At 36.7% G+C, this 16,662-nt stretch overlaps 2 protein-coding genes across 4 annotated transcripts; both read right to left on the bottom strand.

The window, feature by feature from the left end:
- Positions 1 to 388: 388 nt before the first annotated feature.
- Positions 389 to 6,729, bottom strand: LOC110789126 (GRAS family protein RAM1). Of its 2 annotated transcripts, XM_021993857.2 has the most exons (3): positions 2,421 to 6,729; positions 1,929 to 2,312; positions 389 to 1,302 (listed from the first exon to the last, which is right to left on the bottom strand). In XM_021993857.2, exons 1-3 carry the CDS (start codon positions 2,620 to 2,622, stop codon positions 533 to 535), a joined length of 1,356 nt encoding a protein of 451 aa, XP_021849549.1. In that variant the 5' UTR covers positions 2,623 to 6,729; the 3' UTR covers positions 389 to 532. The 2 variants fall into 2 exon arrangements, with proteins under 2 accessions (XP_021849549.1, XP_021849489.1); XM_021993797.2 differs by having other exon boundaries at positions 1,929 to 6,729.
- Positions 6,730 to 6,869: 140 nt separating this feature from the next.
- Positions 6,870 to 16,518, bottom strand: LOC110788905 (uncharacterized). Of its 2 annotated transcripts, XM_021993569.2 has the most exons (14): positions 16,048 to 16,517; positions 15,879 to 15,968; positions 14,983 to 15,044; positions 14,117 to 14,217; positions 12,884 to 12,973; positions 12,233 to 12,355; positions 11,385 to 11,462; positions 10,844 to 10,929; positions 10,648 to 10,696; positions 9,731 to 9,787; positions 9,522 to 9,652; positions 9,353 to 9,436; positions 8,109 to 8,178; positions 6,870 to 7,488 (listed from the first exon to the last, which is right to left on the bottom strand). In XM_021993569.2, exons 1-14 carry the CDS (start codon positions 16,389 to 16,391, stop codon positions 7,048 to 7,050), a joined length of 1,806 nt encoding a protein of 601 aa, XP_021849261.1. In that variant the 5' UTR covers positions 16,392 to 16,517; the 3' UTR covers positions 6,870 to 7,047. The 2 variants fall into 2 exon arrangements, with proteins under 2 accessions (XP_021849261.1, XP_021849323.1); XM_021993631.2 differs by lacking the exon at positions 12,884 to 12,973 and having other exon boundaries at positions 16,048 to 16,518.
- Between the last annotated feature and the right edge of the window lie 144 nt (positions 16,519 to 16,662).

Here is a 16,662-nt window from a genome sequence, read left to right on the forward strand (position 1 = left end):
ATAACCTTTATGCCATCATGAAACAAAACTTCAATGAGAAATTACTTGGCCAATTCACAACATAATTGCGGATGCTGAAAGAAATGTCGTTTTTTTGAGATGATTTCCTTCCCCCATTGCTAGTAAGAGGCAAATAAGGCGGCATATTTCATAGCGAATTATGTGCATCATATTTTTAATGGAAAGAATGTAACATGTACGTGAAAACCCAATAAACTAGAAAAACAAAGTTCTAGCTAAAAATTTTCTTATTATTACCAGAAAATTGTGTCCAACCTTTTATCAGAAGGCATTGTTTTCAATAATTCAAGAGGATGGTTAATCATAATTCCTACACAAAACGTATGCGTCATATGACTTTCAAAACCAAAAAACTGGAACCTGATAATGATACTGAACGAACCCTAAAATACTCTTAATATTATCGGAAAAATTGTGTCCAACCTTTATCAGAAGGCATTGTTTACAATAACTGTATAATTCAAGGATAGTGAATTATAACATAACTCCTACACAAAATGTATATTATGCATCATATACAACGCCATGCAGAAGCTGTTATAAGAAACCTATCTTGCCAACCAAGAGATATACCCATCCCACAATCCCTTTCATAAACTCTGAACCCACCACCACCGCCGCCACCACCACCGCCACTACCACCACCGGCATCACCTCCTTCAAAACGAGGATGATAATGGCACCCCATTTTCATCAACAATTTCGCCTGAATCGTCACTTTCGAGCTCAACACAATCCCCTCAAACCCATGACACATCATCCTTTCTTTCCAAGTTTCCATCACCTCAAACTTACTCAAACACTTCACTTCATCATCATCATCTTCATCACAAGCTATTATCAGATCTTTAATCTCTCTACCCAGATGATTCTTCTCTATACTCAACCTCTCTGCACTCTCTAATGGTAAACAATCATCTAATGAATCGAACATTGCAGCGTAATAATGTAAAGAATCGACGTAATTCGAGAGGATTCGACAACTACTACTACTGGTTTTTTGATGATGACTTCCTTCTCGTTCTACTAACACTACTACTGAAGGGTTTAAGGAGTGTATAACTGTCATGGTTTCTGAAATGTTTGAGGTGTTGTTCAGACTGCTGAGGTGAAAAACGAGGTTGACTGCGAGTGTTTCGTTGTTGTTTCTTCTCTCCAAGTTCTTGAGCTTTGATCCTTTCAGCAACCCGTGGAACTCGAAGGCTATGTTGTGGAAGATCTTGGAGAAGCTTACGAGTCTGTTCTCGGTCCCAATCAGCTCTTCGAGGCTTTTAGCGAGGCCTGTGATCAGGGGTGAGCACAATAGGGTACATTGTTAGAATTTTAGGAATCGAAACTGGAACATGTTGCAACACGTTCCTTAAAATGGAAAAGAACCGGAACCTGTTGCAACAGATTCCTAAAAATAAGAACCGGAACCTGTTGGCAACAAATTCCTGAAAATAAGAACAACAGGTTCCTGAAAATGAGAACCGGAACCTGTTACAACAGATTCCCATTCAGGGTACCTTACATGTTATTCTAAAAATTTAAGTAAATTATTCCTAGTTTATTGGGGGAAAAAAATTGTTTTATGGTTTGGGCTTCGATTGTTTTATAGTATGAGCTTAAATTGTAATTCTATATTTATATTTTTCAAAAATTAGCTTGGAATGTTTTATATTTTAGGCATATGAAGCATTTTTATACGTCTGTTTCCTTATTTTGGTTACTCCACTACTCCATGTTAGAACTAGTGTGTATAGGACTATACGGTACCCAACAGGGTACCCATTCCGAAAATTTGAGAACCGGAACCGAAACCTGTTGGTTTCAACAGGTTCCCAAATTTGTTACTCGGAACCGAAACTTGTTGCAACAGGTTCCGGTTCCGATTCAGGGTACACTGACTTTTTGCTCACCCCTACCTGTGATACAAAGCGACACTACCCGGTGGTTTGCATCATTGGCCGCCATCTCGGAGAGTGACTGCATAAGAGAAGGCCATTGAAAACCGTGCGAGACGTCGTAATCAATCACGTGTAAACACCAGTTGTTAGTCTCTTCCTCCCCCTCGAACGCTTCGAGTATGGCCTGGTTTGCAGTAAAATGAGCAAACTGGTAAAAAGGAGAAACTCTGTTCAGATGAGTAAAAGCCATGAACTCTTCTGCAGGTGTAGGCTTATTCATCACCATGTTATAGTAAAATGCAGATTTCTGGGTATAATAGAATGCAGATTTCTGGGTTAAAAGCCTTGCAGAAAGTCCATCAGCAAAATAAGCAGCAACCCTTTGACCCGAATCGCCTGTTACTGAAACAAATCGGTACAACTCTGTTACATCATCAATAGCAGAGTTGAGATTGTTTTCTTTCATTAATGTTGCTGCTGCTACTAGCAGTAAATGAATCAGATGAAGACCTGAACTTTTTTGCTCGATCTTCATGTTCATGTTCAGCATTCTTTGTCTTTCTTCAAACAGTCTGAAAATCTTTAATTCCCAGTTATCATCTGAATTTATCAGAAGATGGGAATTGTTGATTCTCCTCTCAACATGGGTTGAGTGACTAACAGTGGATAAGCTGAGACTTAAAACATCTTCATTCATCCCAATAGTTTCCATAATTAGAAAAAAGACACAGAATTGAAGAAAGTAGGATTAAAGAAAGATCAGAAAATGTTGAATGAAGAATGAGATGTTTTAAAGGGAGTGAGAAGGAAATTAATGGAAAGAGTAGTAGAAACTAAGACAAAGGAGAATCTATATTATATAATGATTAGAGACCCTGCTTTTTGTTTTACGTTTTAGGTTACTTGTCTTAGAATATAGGGTCATTGCACAGTTGAGGCCTTCCAATTTGTATAAACAATACCTGAAAGGGCCATTGTACAGTGTATGAACTATGAAGGGTCTGATATTACTGATATATAAGTCCTTTGGTGGTTTGGAAAAGCAAGAAGTGTCATTAACTAAGGACAAACTAGGGGTGACCGTGGGTCGGGTACCCGAACCAATAGCATTATCGGAACGGGTAACCGATAACCAATATGCTAAAATTGATATCCATGAACTGAACCGTTAAGTTTGGATACCCGTACTTCGGGTAAACAAACTTTCGGATCGAATACCGGATACCCGTTATGATATCCAATTGCAACAAGTAGATTTTATAACTAGATTATTGTAATATAGTTCAACACTAAATACCAACGCTAGCACAAACGCTTATCAGATCGTTATCGAGTATCCGTTATTTGTATAACGATATCCGTAACCATATCCAATACCCGAATTTTGAATGGGTGTACCCGAACCGATAATCATATCAGTTTGAGTACCCACTTTTACCGACCGGGTTTCGGATTTTCGGTTTTTCGGATAGTTTTGCACAACACTTGGCCAAACGGCAAGGAAAGTGTTGAACATATAACCTAACTGTCTCTAAGATTTGCAACATTTGTCTACAAACATTGCCTAGATTCGCTTCAAAAAAATACACAAGTCGTTCCAAAATAAGCTGATAAAAAAATACTCAACCACCACCTAGATATGACGCTAAAGATAATCAATCAACTGAGATTAAATCTCTTTAACAAGATTCTAGCAAGAATTGTTTAATTCAATCAGCAGAAAACAGTCTACCTTATAATATAACATTCAGAATCAGATGTTCTGTAATATATTATGTTTACGATTGGGTATGACACACCGCCTTCACAAGTCAAAGAATTAAGGAACATGAATCCAACAAGTTATATACTTCGTATTAAAAAAAGTGAACAAAAAATGACCAAACTTCATGCATTTCTTGCCAAATATGCGCTTCAACAGTACTAAAAAAATATTTAGTAACGAAAATTTGCAAATGTTTAACTGAGAAAAACTGCAGAATCCAGAACCTAAAACCAGTAAACAGAAACAACATTAATATCAGTACTCCTTGATGAAATGTCCAATTGACTCTTAACCTATCCTCTATTCACAATAAGCAATTAAGAATCGCCAATAATTTAGTGTATTATCGTGATTAAGTCCGTTATGATCCAAAACCAAAAAAGAGATGACTGTACAGTATGTTAGAAATATAGCTATGCACATACCAGGATAAGGATAGAGGCCAAAGAAAACATTAAGGTTTAAATACTGTCTTAATTCATTTGAAACAGTCAGAAAGGGGCATAGATACATGGAGGTCATTAGATACAATGTCTCATAATCAGAGGACATTCTTGTTGTTTATCTTGCCCCTTAATAGCAAGAGAAAATGCTTAAAAACACTAGTATTCTATGAAGAATAAGTTAGAAGAGTATCTATACTAAATAATGATTGTAATTTAAATTATCCACAAATCATTCGATAATTCTTACAGATTCTTCAACAAAAGTTTGATTAATTAAGTAATATAATTAGTTAAGTAATATGATATACATTGATCATGACCAAACTAATAGAAGTCTGAAATCTTAATGGGACGGTATTACTTCTGCTAACCAATGGAATCAGGCGAAGAAATTTCAGCGTTAAGTTATCGAATAACAATAGCCTAAATAGTTTTCTTTATAATGGATTCCCAACATGATTAAGCACATAACTGTCACTTTACTAAGATTGGGTAAATATATAGCTCTTCCAAAGTGCAGAAGGGGATATTCAGGTCAAGTAACAGAACTTACTGATTGTATTCCTTCAAAGAGTACACAAGATACCTTCACGTATGCTGTACGTGAAGGTTGGAACTCTTTCAAAGGGCATCAGGGAACCATTTAAAATGTCAACATGCAGCACAACAAGAAATGTCAAACAAATAGGTAGGAAGATAATTTGATTCTAAAATTGACCATGTCAAAAACCCAATCATGATTAATTTTAAATTTCCCAATTTAAATCTCCCTTAGATTCTTAATGGAGTGTAATGAATTCTTAATAGTAAGGAAGCTTGCAGGAAATTACATGTGATTTCTTTTTCCCTTTTATCAATATTTTAAAAAAAGATTCTTAATGAATTGATATTTTTTTACTGATATTTACTTATTCTCCATTCATCTTTTTTTGTTATATGCAGTTATTTATTGTACATCCAGACCTTTTGTTGTTTGTTAATTTCATAGCAATAAAAATAGATTTTTACTGAATGTAGGAGAGTTATTTTAACTGAAAAGAACATAGTCTTACAATCCTACGCACAATAAAGTTAGCTCAAACTACTACAACTCTGCAAGTCATTGGTTTCAGACCTGTATCTTTAATTAGAGAGCATCAGAATGGCAGAATCCTAAAGACTTTTAGTTGATCTTAAGCCGAATGTGATTGAGCTCAAAATCAGTGTAAATACAACACATTATGAAGCATCTTCTACTCTTTTCTTTTGAAGTGAAAGGGATTGTATGAAGCATAGTCTACACTAGACCTGGTTATTGTGCGGGTCGGGTCAGGGTTGGTGCGGGTCAAAAGCGGGCCGGGTAATGAAAGGGGTAAACTTTAGCGGGTCAAGCGGGAAAGTCTAAATCTTGCAAGTACATGTATAATCAACTAATCATGTATGAGTAAAGACTCAAAACATTTTAGTATAATCCTAAACTCCAAAGTCCAAACCCAGCTGTTTATATCAATAATGCAACACTAATGGTGACAAAGAAAAGGAGGAATCTTTATATGGAAAAACATAACATATCTCAAATCCAATCACAACTGCCTCAACTTCTTCGGAACGAGTCAGAGGCCAAAAAGCTGATCCTGTAACTGTAAAGCCATACTCAGTGGCTTTTCTCTAGAGCGGTTCGGTATATTCTTTCGTTTGGTGAAAAGGGACTTGTCTTGTTTTTCTAAAAGTATACCTATCAGAAAAAAAAAATAGGTAGAGAAAGAGATCTCTGTTTCTCCACGACTGTGTTTTTTCCATGATTGGGACATCATTTTGTCCTTCTCTCCTAAACTTTTGATCTATAACAGTAATCCTTCACAATTTCCTACCTAAACATTTGTCTGTATCAGGATACCAAGGCATATTCAGGAATTTCTTAGATTATGTCTGGATCTTCCTCGCGTGCGCAATTTGCTCGCATAATCTATAGATGAGCATTCGCCACGTCTGCTATTTTCAAACACCCATTTTCTCCATGAAGATGGATGTGCGGGTCGGGCTCGGGCTGAGCTTCAGCCCGACTCATGAGCTTTGGGGATGAAAGGGTCCAGCCCACACCAAACTCACTCTGCATCGGACCGGGTCGAAAAGTTCAAAACAATGGCTGGCCCGACCCAGGCTCACAGGTCGTCGTGCCTGAGCCTAATTATACTGAATTTAGCGTGCTTTGTCCAGTCGGGTCGTGCCGTGTCTTGTTGTGCTTTTCCAAAAAAAATAAGGCCCAGGCCCGGCCCACGACTCCGTGCTCGTGTTGGGCCGGGTTTTTTCGTGCCCGACCCACGGCCATATTTGGGCATGGTCATTATATCGGGTCTGTAATCTCAGAAAGGGTGCGCTCTGCGGAGTACTACCTTTAGTCATTTAAAACTCGAAGAAGATGAATTATTTTACCAAATAAAGGATATCGAATCTGAGCAAAGTGAAGCATGAATCATGCCACTTTTGGGGTTTATTAACTATAGTCAACACCTAAAACTGTTTCCTATCTAGTTTTAAAACAACTCTTCCACTAAAAGGCCACATATGTGTTAGATCTATCCCAGAAAGTGATTCATGTTCCTCAAAAGATATAGTAGGTTAAACTTCTGCCGACATGTCCATGGCGAAAGAGTAACAGAGAGTCTGTACAAAATCTACAGCCAATTCTAAGTTCATTTGGATGATACATAATGCAGACTATCATGCTGTAATACTTGCAAAAAGAAACTGCAGGCTACACAATAATCATTTGCAGTTTTGCACCAATAGATTTATTGCAGTGAATAATATTCAGAAATAATGAATTATTGCAAAATACTAGGTATACATGTATATAAATGTGATGGATGTAAACATGTTAAAATGCAAGGTTTACATAAGCCACTAATAAGAGTCTAAGACACGTACAGGAATCGGGCTGAAGTCACTATTTTTTCTGTAGGCGGGCAGGCGATATGTTCTTGATCTTCCTTTTGAAAAAGAAGGAGAGTGCTGAACCCAACAACGGCCAACTTGTAACAATGGCCACATAAGCGAGCAACCATATTGATTTTCTTGAGTGTCGAGAAAGCTGTTCCAAACGGCGCTTGAAGAGAGAAGTTGCGCTATGACAAGGGGAGTCACAGGTGCTGGACACCTGTACATTGGTTTGACTATCTGATCGAACATCTGATTCTCTCGGCTGTTGAACCGGGTCTTCGGCCATTTCACTGGTTGGTTTGTTCAACTCAGAGGAGTCTTCAAACTCATCAGTTCCAGTTGGCTCATTGACCACAGCAGCAACCATCCCGCCTTGTGCTGATACATTTACATATGGACCCTGATCGATTGAAGGTTCTGGTGGAAGAACTAGGCCAGGCTTCTGCACCTAAAATTACACATCATAATCAGCAAAAACGGGACTACACAGTACTCCCTCCGTCCCTAAAAGATTACCCCAATGGCCCGTTTGGTAGCCGGCCATAAATGTTGTCAATGGGAATGAATTTGTATGTAAATTTGTAAGCAAAATCAATATCCATTCCTATGGTAATGTTAGTTCACTTAAAGTTATCTCTTTTTCTTTATAAATTTCCATTACCATTCGGGGAGTGGTATTAGGTGGGAATGCAAGTTTACGAAGAAAAATATCAAGTTTGAGACAAAATTTCATTACCATGGACATCATGATGTTATTTTCTTGCCAAATAACACTTGGATTTGTTTCTATTCCCACCATTTATTACCGGCAACCAAACGGGCCGCAAGTGTTTTTGATCACTTTATTAAGAATGGAGTATAGTCAAAAGTAAATTGGTAGGTGCATTTGTCTTTTAGTTAGATTACATAATTGTGTGTAAGGAGAAACATGTGGGGACCATAAACCAAATAAGGTATGGGGCAAACATATAGGGACATCCATATACTACGTGTGGTATATGGGGCAATCTTTTAGGGACGCAGGGAGTATGAGAGACCAGATAAGAACCCAAGAACAAAAGCGTTTACCTTCTTTTGTCTATGCATATACGGGCTCGAGTGTAAAACTCCTAGGAATTCAGTGACAGCCCTCACCCACCTGCATGCACAATAGATCATTAAGGGGATGTTTGGTGACAAGTAAATGAAGGGTTTAGTATGAATTCCTAGGAAGTGCATATATTGTAAGTTGTTTGGTTGTCATGAAATGAGAGTAAGGGGGAATTGGAACTTCCTTGGAAAGTTGAAATTCCTGTGAGGGAAGTGACTTACCTACCCTGCCCTTTGTTAGTCGTAATTCCCATGTCAATTCCCATGAATTACCAATGCCTAAGTTCAACCAAACATCATCAAGCTATTTCCTAGGAAGTTAACCAAGGAATTAACTTCCTATGAAATAAAACTTCCCATGGGAAGTTACTACCCAAGTGAACCAAACAAGCACTAAGCCTACAAGCAATTGCCTCAATTTTCTCCTCATGAATGGCACCCCTCCCTGATTAGATATACTTGAAACATTTTCCAACCCTTTCAACCTACTTACTTTTCGCCCCGTTATCCGATCCTCTGCAGCTTTTATGCGACACAAAGATATATTACTCCATGCCTTTTTCAATTGTATAAAACATAATAAACAAAAACAACTACTAGCTGCATGTATATGTTCCTCCGGTCCTAAACCCAACTCTAATGTAACAGAGGCCTAAAAAAGGAGTAAATACACACTCTAAGCCTCTAATACAAGGACTTATAACCCAAAAAAGGGCAGCACTAATGGTGTTTGGCTATCAGATAATTCTCAGATGCCGTAACAGCATACACAATTATTAAACAGTACTCCCTCCGTCACTAAAGGACTGTCCCACAGAACAATCTTCACTTTATTAAAATTTGGATGTAAAATCTGCACATGGTTTGGTAAAGTGGGCCCTTGAGGAGAGAGAGAGAGAGAGAGCATGTGCGAAAAGGTTACTAAATAAGGTATGGGGAAAACAAATAGGTTATGTTACCCGGACTCAGATACCCATGTCAGATACGGGTATGTGTCCAAGTGTCCGACATGACTATTTTGTGAAAACATTGCAGGATTTTGGTCGAAAATGAAGTTTTGAAGTGTTCGTATCCATGTCCAGGTGTCGAGGATCCGACACGGGTATTTGAGGTAAAATGAAGAGTCCGGGTAACAGAGCAAATAGGAACGTCCAAAAAAGGAATACGGGGCAATATTTGAGGGACGGAGGGAGTATCAAACTAATTCAGCAGAAGATGAATACCAGAGGCTGGATGCTGTTATTCCTTCAAAGAAAGCAAGATGTCCACCATGCTGTGGGGTCGCTAGAACAATGTTCTTATTGAACCTGTAAAAAATATATTATAAAAATGTAAGTACACCCGACTAGAGTCCACAAGTTCATTGGCATAATATATGATAGCCGAAAAGACCTGCATTCGTCCCATGGAATGGCTTCTGTGGTACAAACAGGATCGTCCAAGGCACTAATGCAGAGTAGTGGAACAGCTACTTTATCTACATAACTAGTACTGCTACACCGCCTGTAGTATGTGTCAACAGTCTGCGCAAGTGTATGGAAAGTTTCAGTAACTTGTCCGATAAAAGGATAAGGTGTTGTAAAAGAGAAAGAAACAGCTACCTCATACTTTCCCACAACGCAGGTGGCATGGGTATCAAAATCTCGGATGCTACGGGACTATCATACATATAAATAAAAATATCATCAGTAAAGAGTGTGACAAACTTTATTATTAAAAATCAGGAAAACCTATGAAATGATGATGTTCCACAAGGTAAATCAATCGCCACATAATAAATAAATAAAATAAATAAATAATCCAGTTATATTTTTGTAGAGGATGTAATGTGAGTTCTCCCGCTGTTGCTAAGACAACAAATAATCCAGTTATATTTTTGCATCCAGGAAAAACGACAATACTAATTGCCAGGGAACACAACCAAATAGAGAAACAAGAAGAACCACCACCATACAATGATAACAATAACTTATTTTGAGGAAGAATAAATTGCTATATAAGAGGCACGAAATTTAGTGGTCTAAATCTGTTTTGGGGTCAAGATATCCTTACGCCTGCCAGTTGTAATTATAAAGGCATAGACAAACCATGAAAAAATAGGAACTCAGATGAGAAATTGCTGGTAGTTATGACATTTTAGCATAATGTACTAATCAATCAAAATGTTGCAATCCAATCAGGAGAATAAGCAACATGCGAGCAGCAAGAAACATGGGTAGACTTGATGAGGAGAAAGCATCAAAGATCAGTTTTCAACCTTTATTATAAAGAGCATAACTCTGAAATCTTGATACTATGTGGTAAAGATTCATGGAATATTGTTAGTGCAAAAGTAAAAGTGCTGTGATATTCACAATATGGTACTTACCACTAGCACACCTCTAGGTTCACATAAACTACATTAGATCATTTTTAATATTATTCTTGTAAACTCTTTCTGGTTTTATTAATGTTTAATCCTGGCTTTGCAAAAAAAAAAAAAAGATAATTTTTAATCAGTTTCATTGAGAATACGGACCTTTATAATTCCTTCCCAGTTAGCAAGTCGAGAATAGCGGGGTTGATGTCTGCAAGGGCAGCAGACAGAATAGAGTCAAATCTATATTCTCTTAGCACTGCATTACAAACCAAAGTTTCATCACATTGTCCATCAAATCAAAAGGTAAACCATATTTTAGTACCAAGATCATACTGAAGTAGCTGAAAGGACATACAACTGTGCATAACCTTGCAGGCCAACGGTAAGAGCTCTGTCATACAACTTCTGGACAAGTTTGCGACCAATGAACCGGGCTCCAATCTGTGCAAGGACACAAAAAAGATAAGAAATGAGTAGTAAATATTGGATGGGAAGCTACCCCATGACAAAATATTCAGTATAATGGATAAGTCAAAAGAAGAGAATTTACAAGATATGAAATTAAAGAACCACGTAGGAAACAGGCACACTGGCTTGCCCAACCTATAGGCTATAGGAGGTACTAATATCTAATAAAGCGTGAAGATACCCTCCCCGAGTCCCTGAACATCTACCAAAAATGAAAACCAAGAACTCCTCCTTGCTCTAAACCTATCTATTTCTTACAAAAACAGTTCCCAACTTCTTCATCCTTATCAGCAAGTCTAACATCTATCATCGTATAAGTAAATTTCCCATCGAGTAAATAATTACGAAGTATGTTTTACTCTTTTACCAATAATAAGACATTTTGTTATATTAACTCGTATGCGTGTGATAAAAGAAAAAGAACTAACCAAAAGGTCCCAAGGAGAGCAAATAGCAACAGCCCCTGCAATTGGAATGTCTTCCCCATCTTCACCAAGGAACTTTACCTGAACCAATTTCAAACCTCATTAGTACTAGAATTGAATATGTTGGATGTGATGATACACTATAAACAGAGAAGTATGATGACAAAACAAATCCTCAATGCCTCAACGGGAAAGGTTTCTTCTTACTTCCCAAAATTTTCAGAGTTGAGGGGGACAAAAATGGTTTAGAATAAAATAGTTAATTAGAAACCGCTTTAAGACTACGATATCTTTTGAAACACCTTAATTGTTTTTCTGAAACTGACGAACTCAAAACTCAAAAGTGTTCACGTAGTGAAGCAGAAGCAACCACATGAAAATTCGAAAGGAAGACAACGATGAACCATAATTGCATATTTCAATGAGAAATAGAAATGTTTGACCTATTTAAAAATACTTGGAAAATGAAAATGTACCAAAACAAAGTATTCTACACGTCAAAAACGACCTTCAGGCGAGATTCCAGAGACGAAGTAACTGAAGCAGAAAATAAGTACAAGCCTACGAAGGCTGAATGGCTAATATTTGTATAGTTGTATGTAATACTTATCAACTCAATTTCTTAGCCAAAAACAATAACGAGGTGGCTTACCTAAGTGAAAAATATGAGCTCAGCTATTAATAAATATGAGGTGCTTAAAAAGGAAATTTCAAATTTCTGAGGTGGTTTCTTATGTGTTACTCTTTAAAATATCAGAAGATAAGAAACCTAGTAAGCAAAAGAGTTCACAAGAATACTAAAAAACTTACAACAATCATATCCATTAGCAAAATGTATTAAACAGCCATACCAGAACATTGGCTCCGATGCTTGTTCCCACAACAAAAAGGGGAGAATTTGGGTATTTGCTATGGAGATGATGAATGACTACACGTAAATCGTCTGTCCATCCAGCATTATAGAAGCAGTCAGACTGAAACAATACCGTATAAGCATTTATTTAGATTAAGATATACATAAACAACAGAGCGGGGGGGAGCACAGCCAGATTACTTTACAAAAGTTTATTTATGAGAAATTTGTGAGACACTTTCAGTAGAATAGAGACCATGCACCCACCGCAATACAAGCTTACTAGATAAGTCAACAGAGATACTCAAGAAACCATTGTCCATTGACATTTTATGGAGGTGAAACCGTTACACCAATCAATTATATTTTGTATTCACATCAACCATGCACATTGAGAAAGAATCTGAAACGCACGAGTCTTATATTATTGTTTCTTCATGCAACTCAAGACTTCAATCAACATCCACATTCTACAAAGACATTGAATACAAGTGAAGGACTTATAGACCGTACGTCATGAGCAATTCCTACAAACTGAATATTTTTGCCAAAGTGCGCATAAAGCAAAAATGAAAAGAAAATGAAGTAGTTGTAACTCTGTAAGCAAAAGATGATTATGAATCGCGAATCCTAGCTGTTCAATACTCACAGTGATAGAGACACCGCCAAGACCTCTGTGGTTGCTAACAACAACATTCCATCCACATTTTGCAGTGTTGTACACGAGATGCTTCAAATACTGGAGACCACATCAACAGATGCAAATGTACAACAATTATTTCACTGCACAAACTTTGCCACATAACTACGACTCTGTTTTGTTCACATTATTTTCAAGTATTTCAGGTCTAATAAGATAGGGTAAAATAAGGGCCAATAAGTTCAACAAGTAAGATAATATAAGACAATATAAGATAAGATAAGATAAGGGACAATAAGATAAGATAATATAAGATAAGTTTAGGGTCAATAAGATAAGATAAGGGACAATAAGATAAGATAATATAAGATAAGTTTAGGGTCAATAAGATGAGATAATATAAGATAAGGGACAATAAGATAAGATAATATAAGATAAGAAAAGTTTAGGGTCAATAAGATAAGATAATATAAGTGAAATTCAGGTGAATAGAATCTACATCAGTAGAAGAAACAGGTTTCAAGTGACAGTAGAATGCTACTTTACTACTCTGTCTCAAAAGTTAACATTTTCCATATTGGGATGTCTCGCTTAACAATCATCTTCTTTTAACAAGTTATCCCTCTGCTTCTTTAAAGTTGGGCTCCACACCCATCCACCTACTTCAATGTCTCTAACTATCTCAGTGTCCTAAATCTCCATGCAAAAAGTTCTGTGGAGGTGCTTAGAGTCTAGGGGTACGTCTGGTGAAGGAGATTTTGTTAGTCCATAGCCCTAATGAGATGAACCACCAAATGCAAGAGTAACAAAATAGCAACAACCGGTTATGATCAAACAATGGGTAAAGTCTCTTCGAGATATTCGTCATTGATAAGTAGTATCTCAGCCTATCCTGAGCTTCATAAAGCCTAATCGTAAACGACAGTTCTTGAGAGACGAAGTGCCGTTCAAAAGTAGCAGCCGGATCCACATTAATTGTTCTTATTCTAATACTAACAGCCGAGAAAAAGGGTGTTTACCAACTGATTGGCGTTCATGTAGATAAAAGCTATGATATCTATAAGGTTATACATAATTATAAGTTTATAACAGTTTCTCGTATGAGAATTTGCTCTACGTCTTAAAGTGTGACAACCAAAGGAGTGGAGGTGGAACATCCATATTCCACCAAAGAGGTATGTTATTAAATATCATCTTCAGTAAGAAACTAAGAATTGAATTGATGTAAGTAGTACAACTTACTGGTGAATCAGAATCACTTGTCAGACCTGGGACCACAAGTATAGTAGGGGTCCTATCATTTTCTGGAATAACATTGTCGACATAAACTGCACTCCCTTTCACTGAAGAATAAACAGAGACAAAATCAAGATAATCTCAGCCCAAAAACATATCCCTTACACAAAGAAAACATAAAGAAAAGCAAAATGTATGACAAAATCAGCAGAATTAATTCAAGTTTGAAAGCACAAGCATGAATAACTACAATTTGAATCAAACTTCAGCATTAAGAAAAAGAACCCAAATTTCTCACATTGTCTTTGAACAGATCATTTCTCACATACATATCTTGTACTTTCTCATAAACACAAAACCACCAGCATATATCCCTCCGAAATCAACGAGGCAAACAGTTGAACAAAGAGCATATCAAAAAACTCAAATGTGGACCAACCATGCAAGCAGGAGAAGAATAGAAAAGTTACAAGTTCATCTTAGTCAGACACTACTATGTCACATCATCATCATTATCATTACCCCTTTGTCTCAAAGAGGCTTCCGCAAGAAGCGGGGTAAGGGGGGGTCGGACGTACGCAACCTTACCCCTGCAATTGCAGAGAGGTTGTTTCCAATTGACCCAAATGCGATACGGGATGACCACGGGACGACCATCTTCTACTTCATGGAAAGGAAGCGAAGAGGTTTTAAGAGCCATTTTGATTTAGTGGCTACTATGTCACATCCAAAGGGAAAAATATAGAGAAATCAGACTTCCAGAAGCATAAACATAGAAAGAGAGTGGCAGATTGACAAAGCAAACAGAACTCGGCTAGATTCCTTAGATTCTGAATAAAAACATTCCAACTGTTGTTAATTAGTACAATTACCGTCAGAACTCATAAGCCAATCCAGTGCAATTGTTCCACCATCAGATAAATGAAATATTTGTCTGACATTAAAAGGACAAGTGAAAATTATTAGCAATCATAAGCCTCAAACTTATTAAAAAAACAGACATCTCATGTACCCTATGGAGAAAGCATATACTTATATGAGTTATATAAGAAATGAGAAAAAAGTGAAAGAACTAGATCACTTGAACAAATAAAAAACAAACATATGAAAGAAAACACCCAAAAAAGGTCAAGTAATCCAACTATAGTGAAGTTGTTTTATAAGCACAGAAATAACATACATTTGGCATCTTTAATATGTCCGAAGGGTACAAAGAAACTATGTCGGATAAGGCTAAGAACATGTGGATTGTGGACTGTACTTCACATGAAGTTATTATGGAGTATGTTTTACATCTATTCTAGGACTGAATTCATCTTTGTGAACACAAAAGCTCCTAAGCTACTTGTTGCATTTGATTTTGTGACATTGTGCACTATCGAATCTCGATCATACTAAACTGCTCGATTTTTGTTTCTAAAGTACTTTTTTCGAATACAATCAAGAAACATATCACCTCAATGACCAAGAAGAGGAAACAATCCAATTTCACAAACAAACAATCCACAACCTAAATGTAAGACTCATCAATTGTTAAGGACCAAGCTAAGTTATCACAATTGTACTTGTCACTCAAGAAACATAATCCTAGCATCATTGAAAGAGTCAACTCAAACAAGAATTGTCATTCTAGAAACATAATCCTAACATCATTCAACTAGTCAACTCAAACAATGTATGTTTAACAATTAACATTAATTAGAAGTCAATTAGTACACACATTAAAAATTAAAAATAAAATCCAAATCAAAAAGGAATAAGATTTTACCTTTTATAATTGAAGACAGGGGCCCTTCCAAAAAAATTCAGAAAAGTAGTTTGAAGATGAGGACTAGCTAACCAAGGTGTAGCCAAATATCTGCAAAAACAAACCAAATGAATCACAAACCACCAAAGTATTAATCAAACTATAACATCAAAAACGTCAAAAATTCAACCTTCCATGTAAAACTCGACACTTGGAAACGACACCTTCATAGAATTTGGACTCAGAATTGAAAGTTAAGGTGATCGGCTGGCCTCGAAATCCAGTTAAAATGTCACGGATCAAATGCAATTCCAAAAAATTATACAAAAAAACGGCGACAGAAATCGCAAATCCGATTAAATAGTGAGAGATTGGGATCATCAGAAGAGCTCGAAGTATCAGTTGATATGGAGAGTTAGAATCTGGGTTCAAAATTGGGGATAAATCGTCCATAATTGTGATGAATAAGGGAAATTGAATGATATATTCAACAACCCTAGAAATTGGGATCAAAAATTCGGGAATTGGGGTCATGAATTCCAGGTTTAATAGTAGTTTAGTGAGTAATTAACTGATTAATGGCCATGGAGAAACTGGAAATGAAGCACATGGAGACAAAAAGAAGCTTTGGTAGATTTGCCTTTTTTTATTGGTAGTTGGGTGGTTGAGAAAATGAGAAAATAAATATTTGATGGAATTCCGTCTACGTTATTTGTCGCTATTTTATCTATTTTAATTTGAATTCTTGCATAAAATATTTTTTAAGGTAGAATATGTAATGTGTGTAGTATAAAATGGAAATTAT

This window comes from Spinacia oleracea, chromosome 2, assembly GCF_020520425.1.
Source record: "Spinacia oleracea cultivar Varoflay chromosome 2, BTI_SOV_V1, whole genome shotgun sequence".
NCBI lineage: Eukaryota > Viridiplantae > Streptophyta > Magnoliopsida > Caryophyllales > Amaranthaceae > Spinacia > Spinacia oleracea.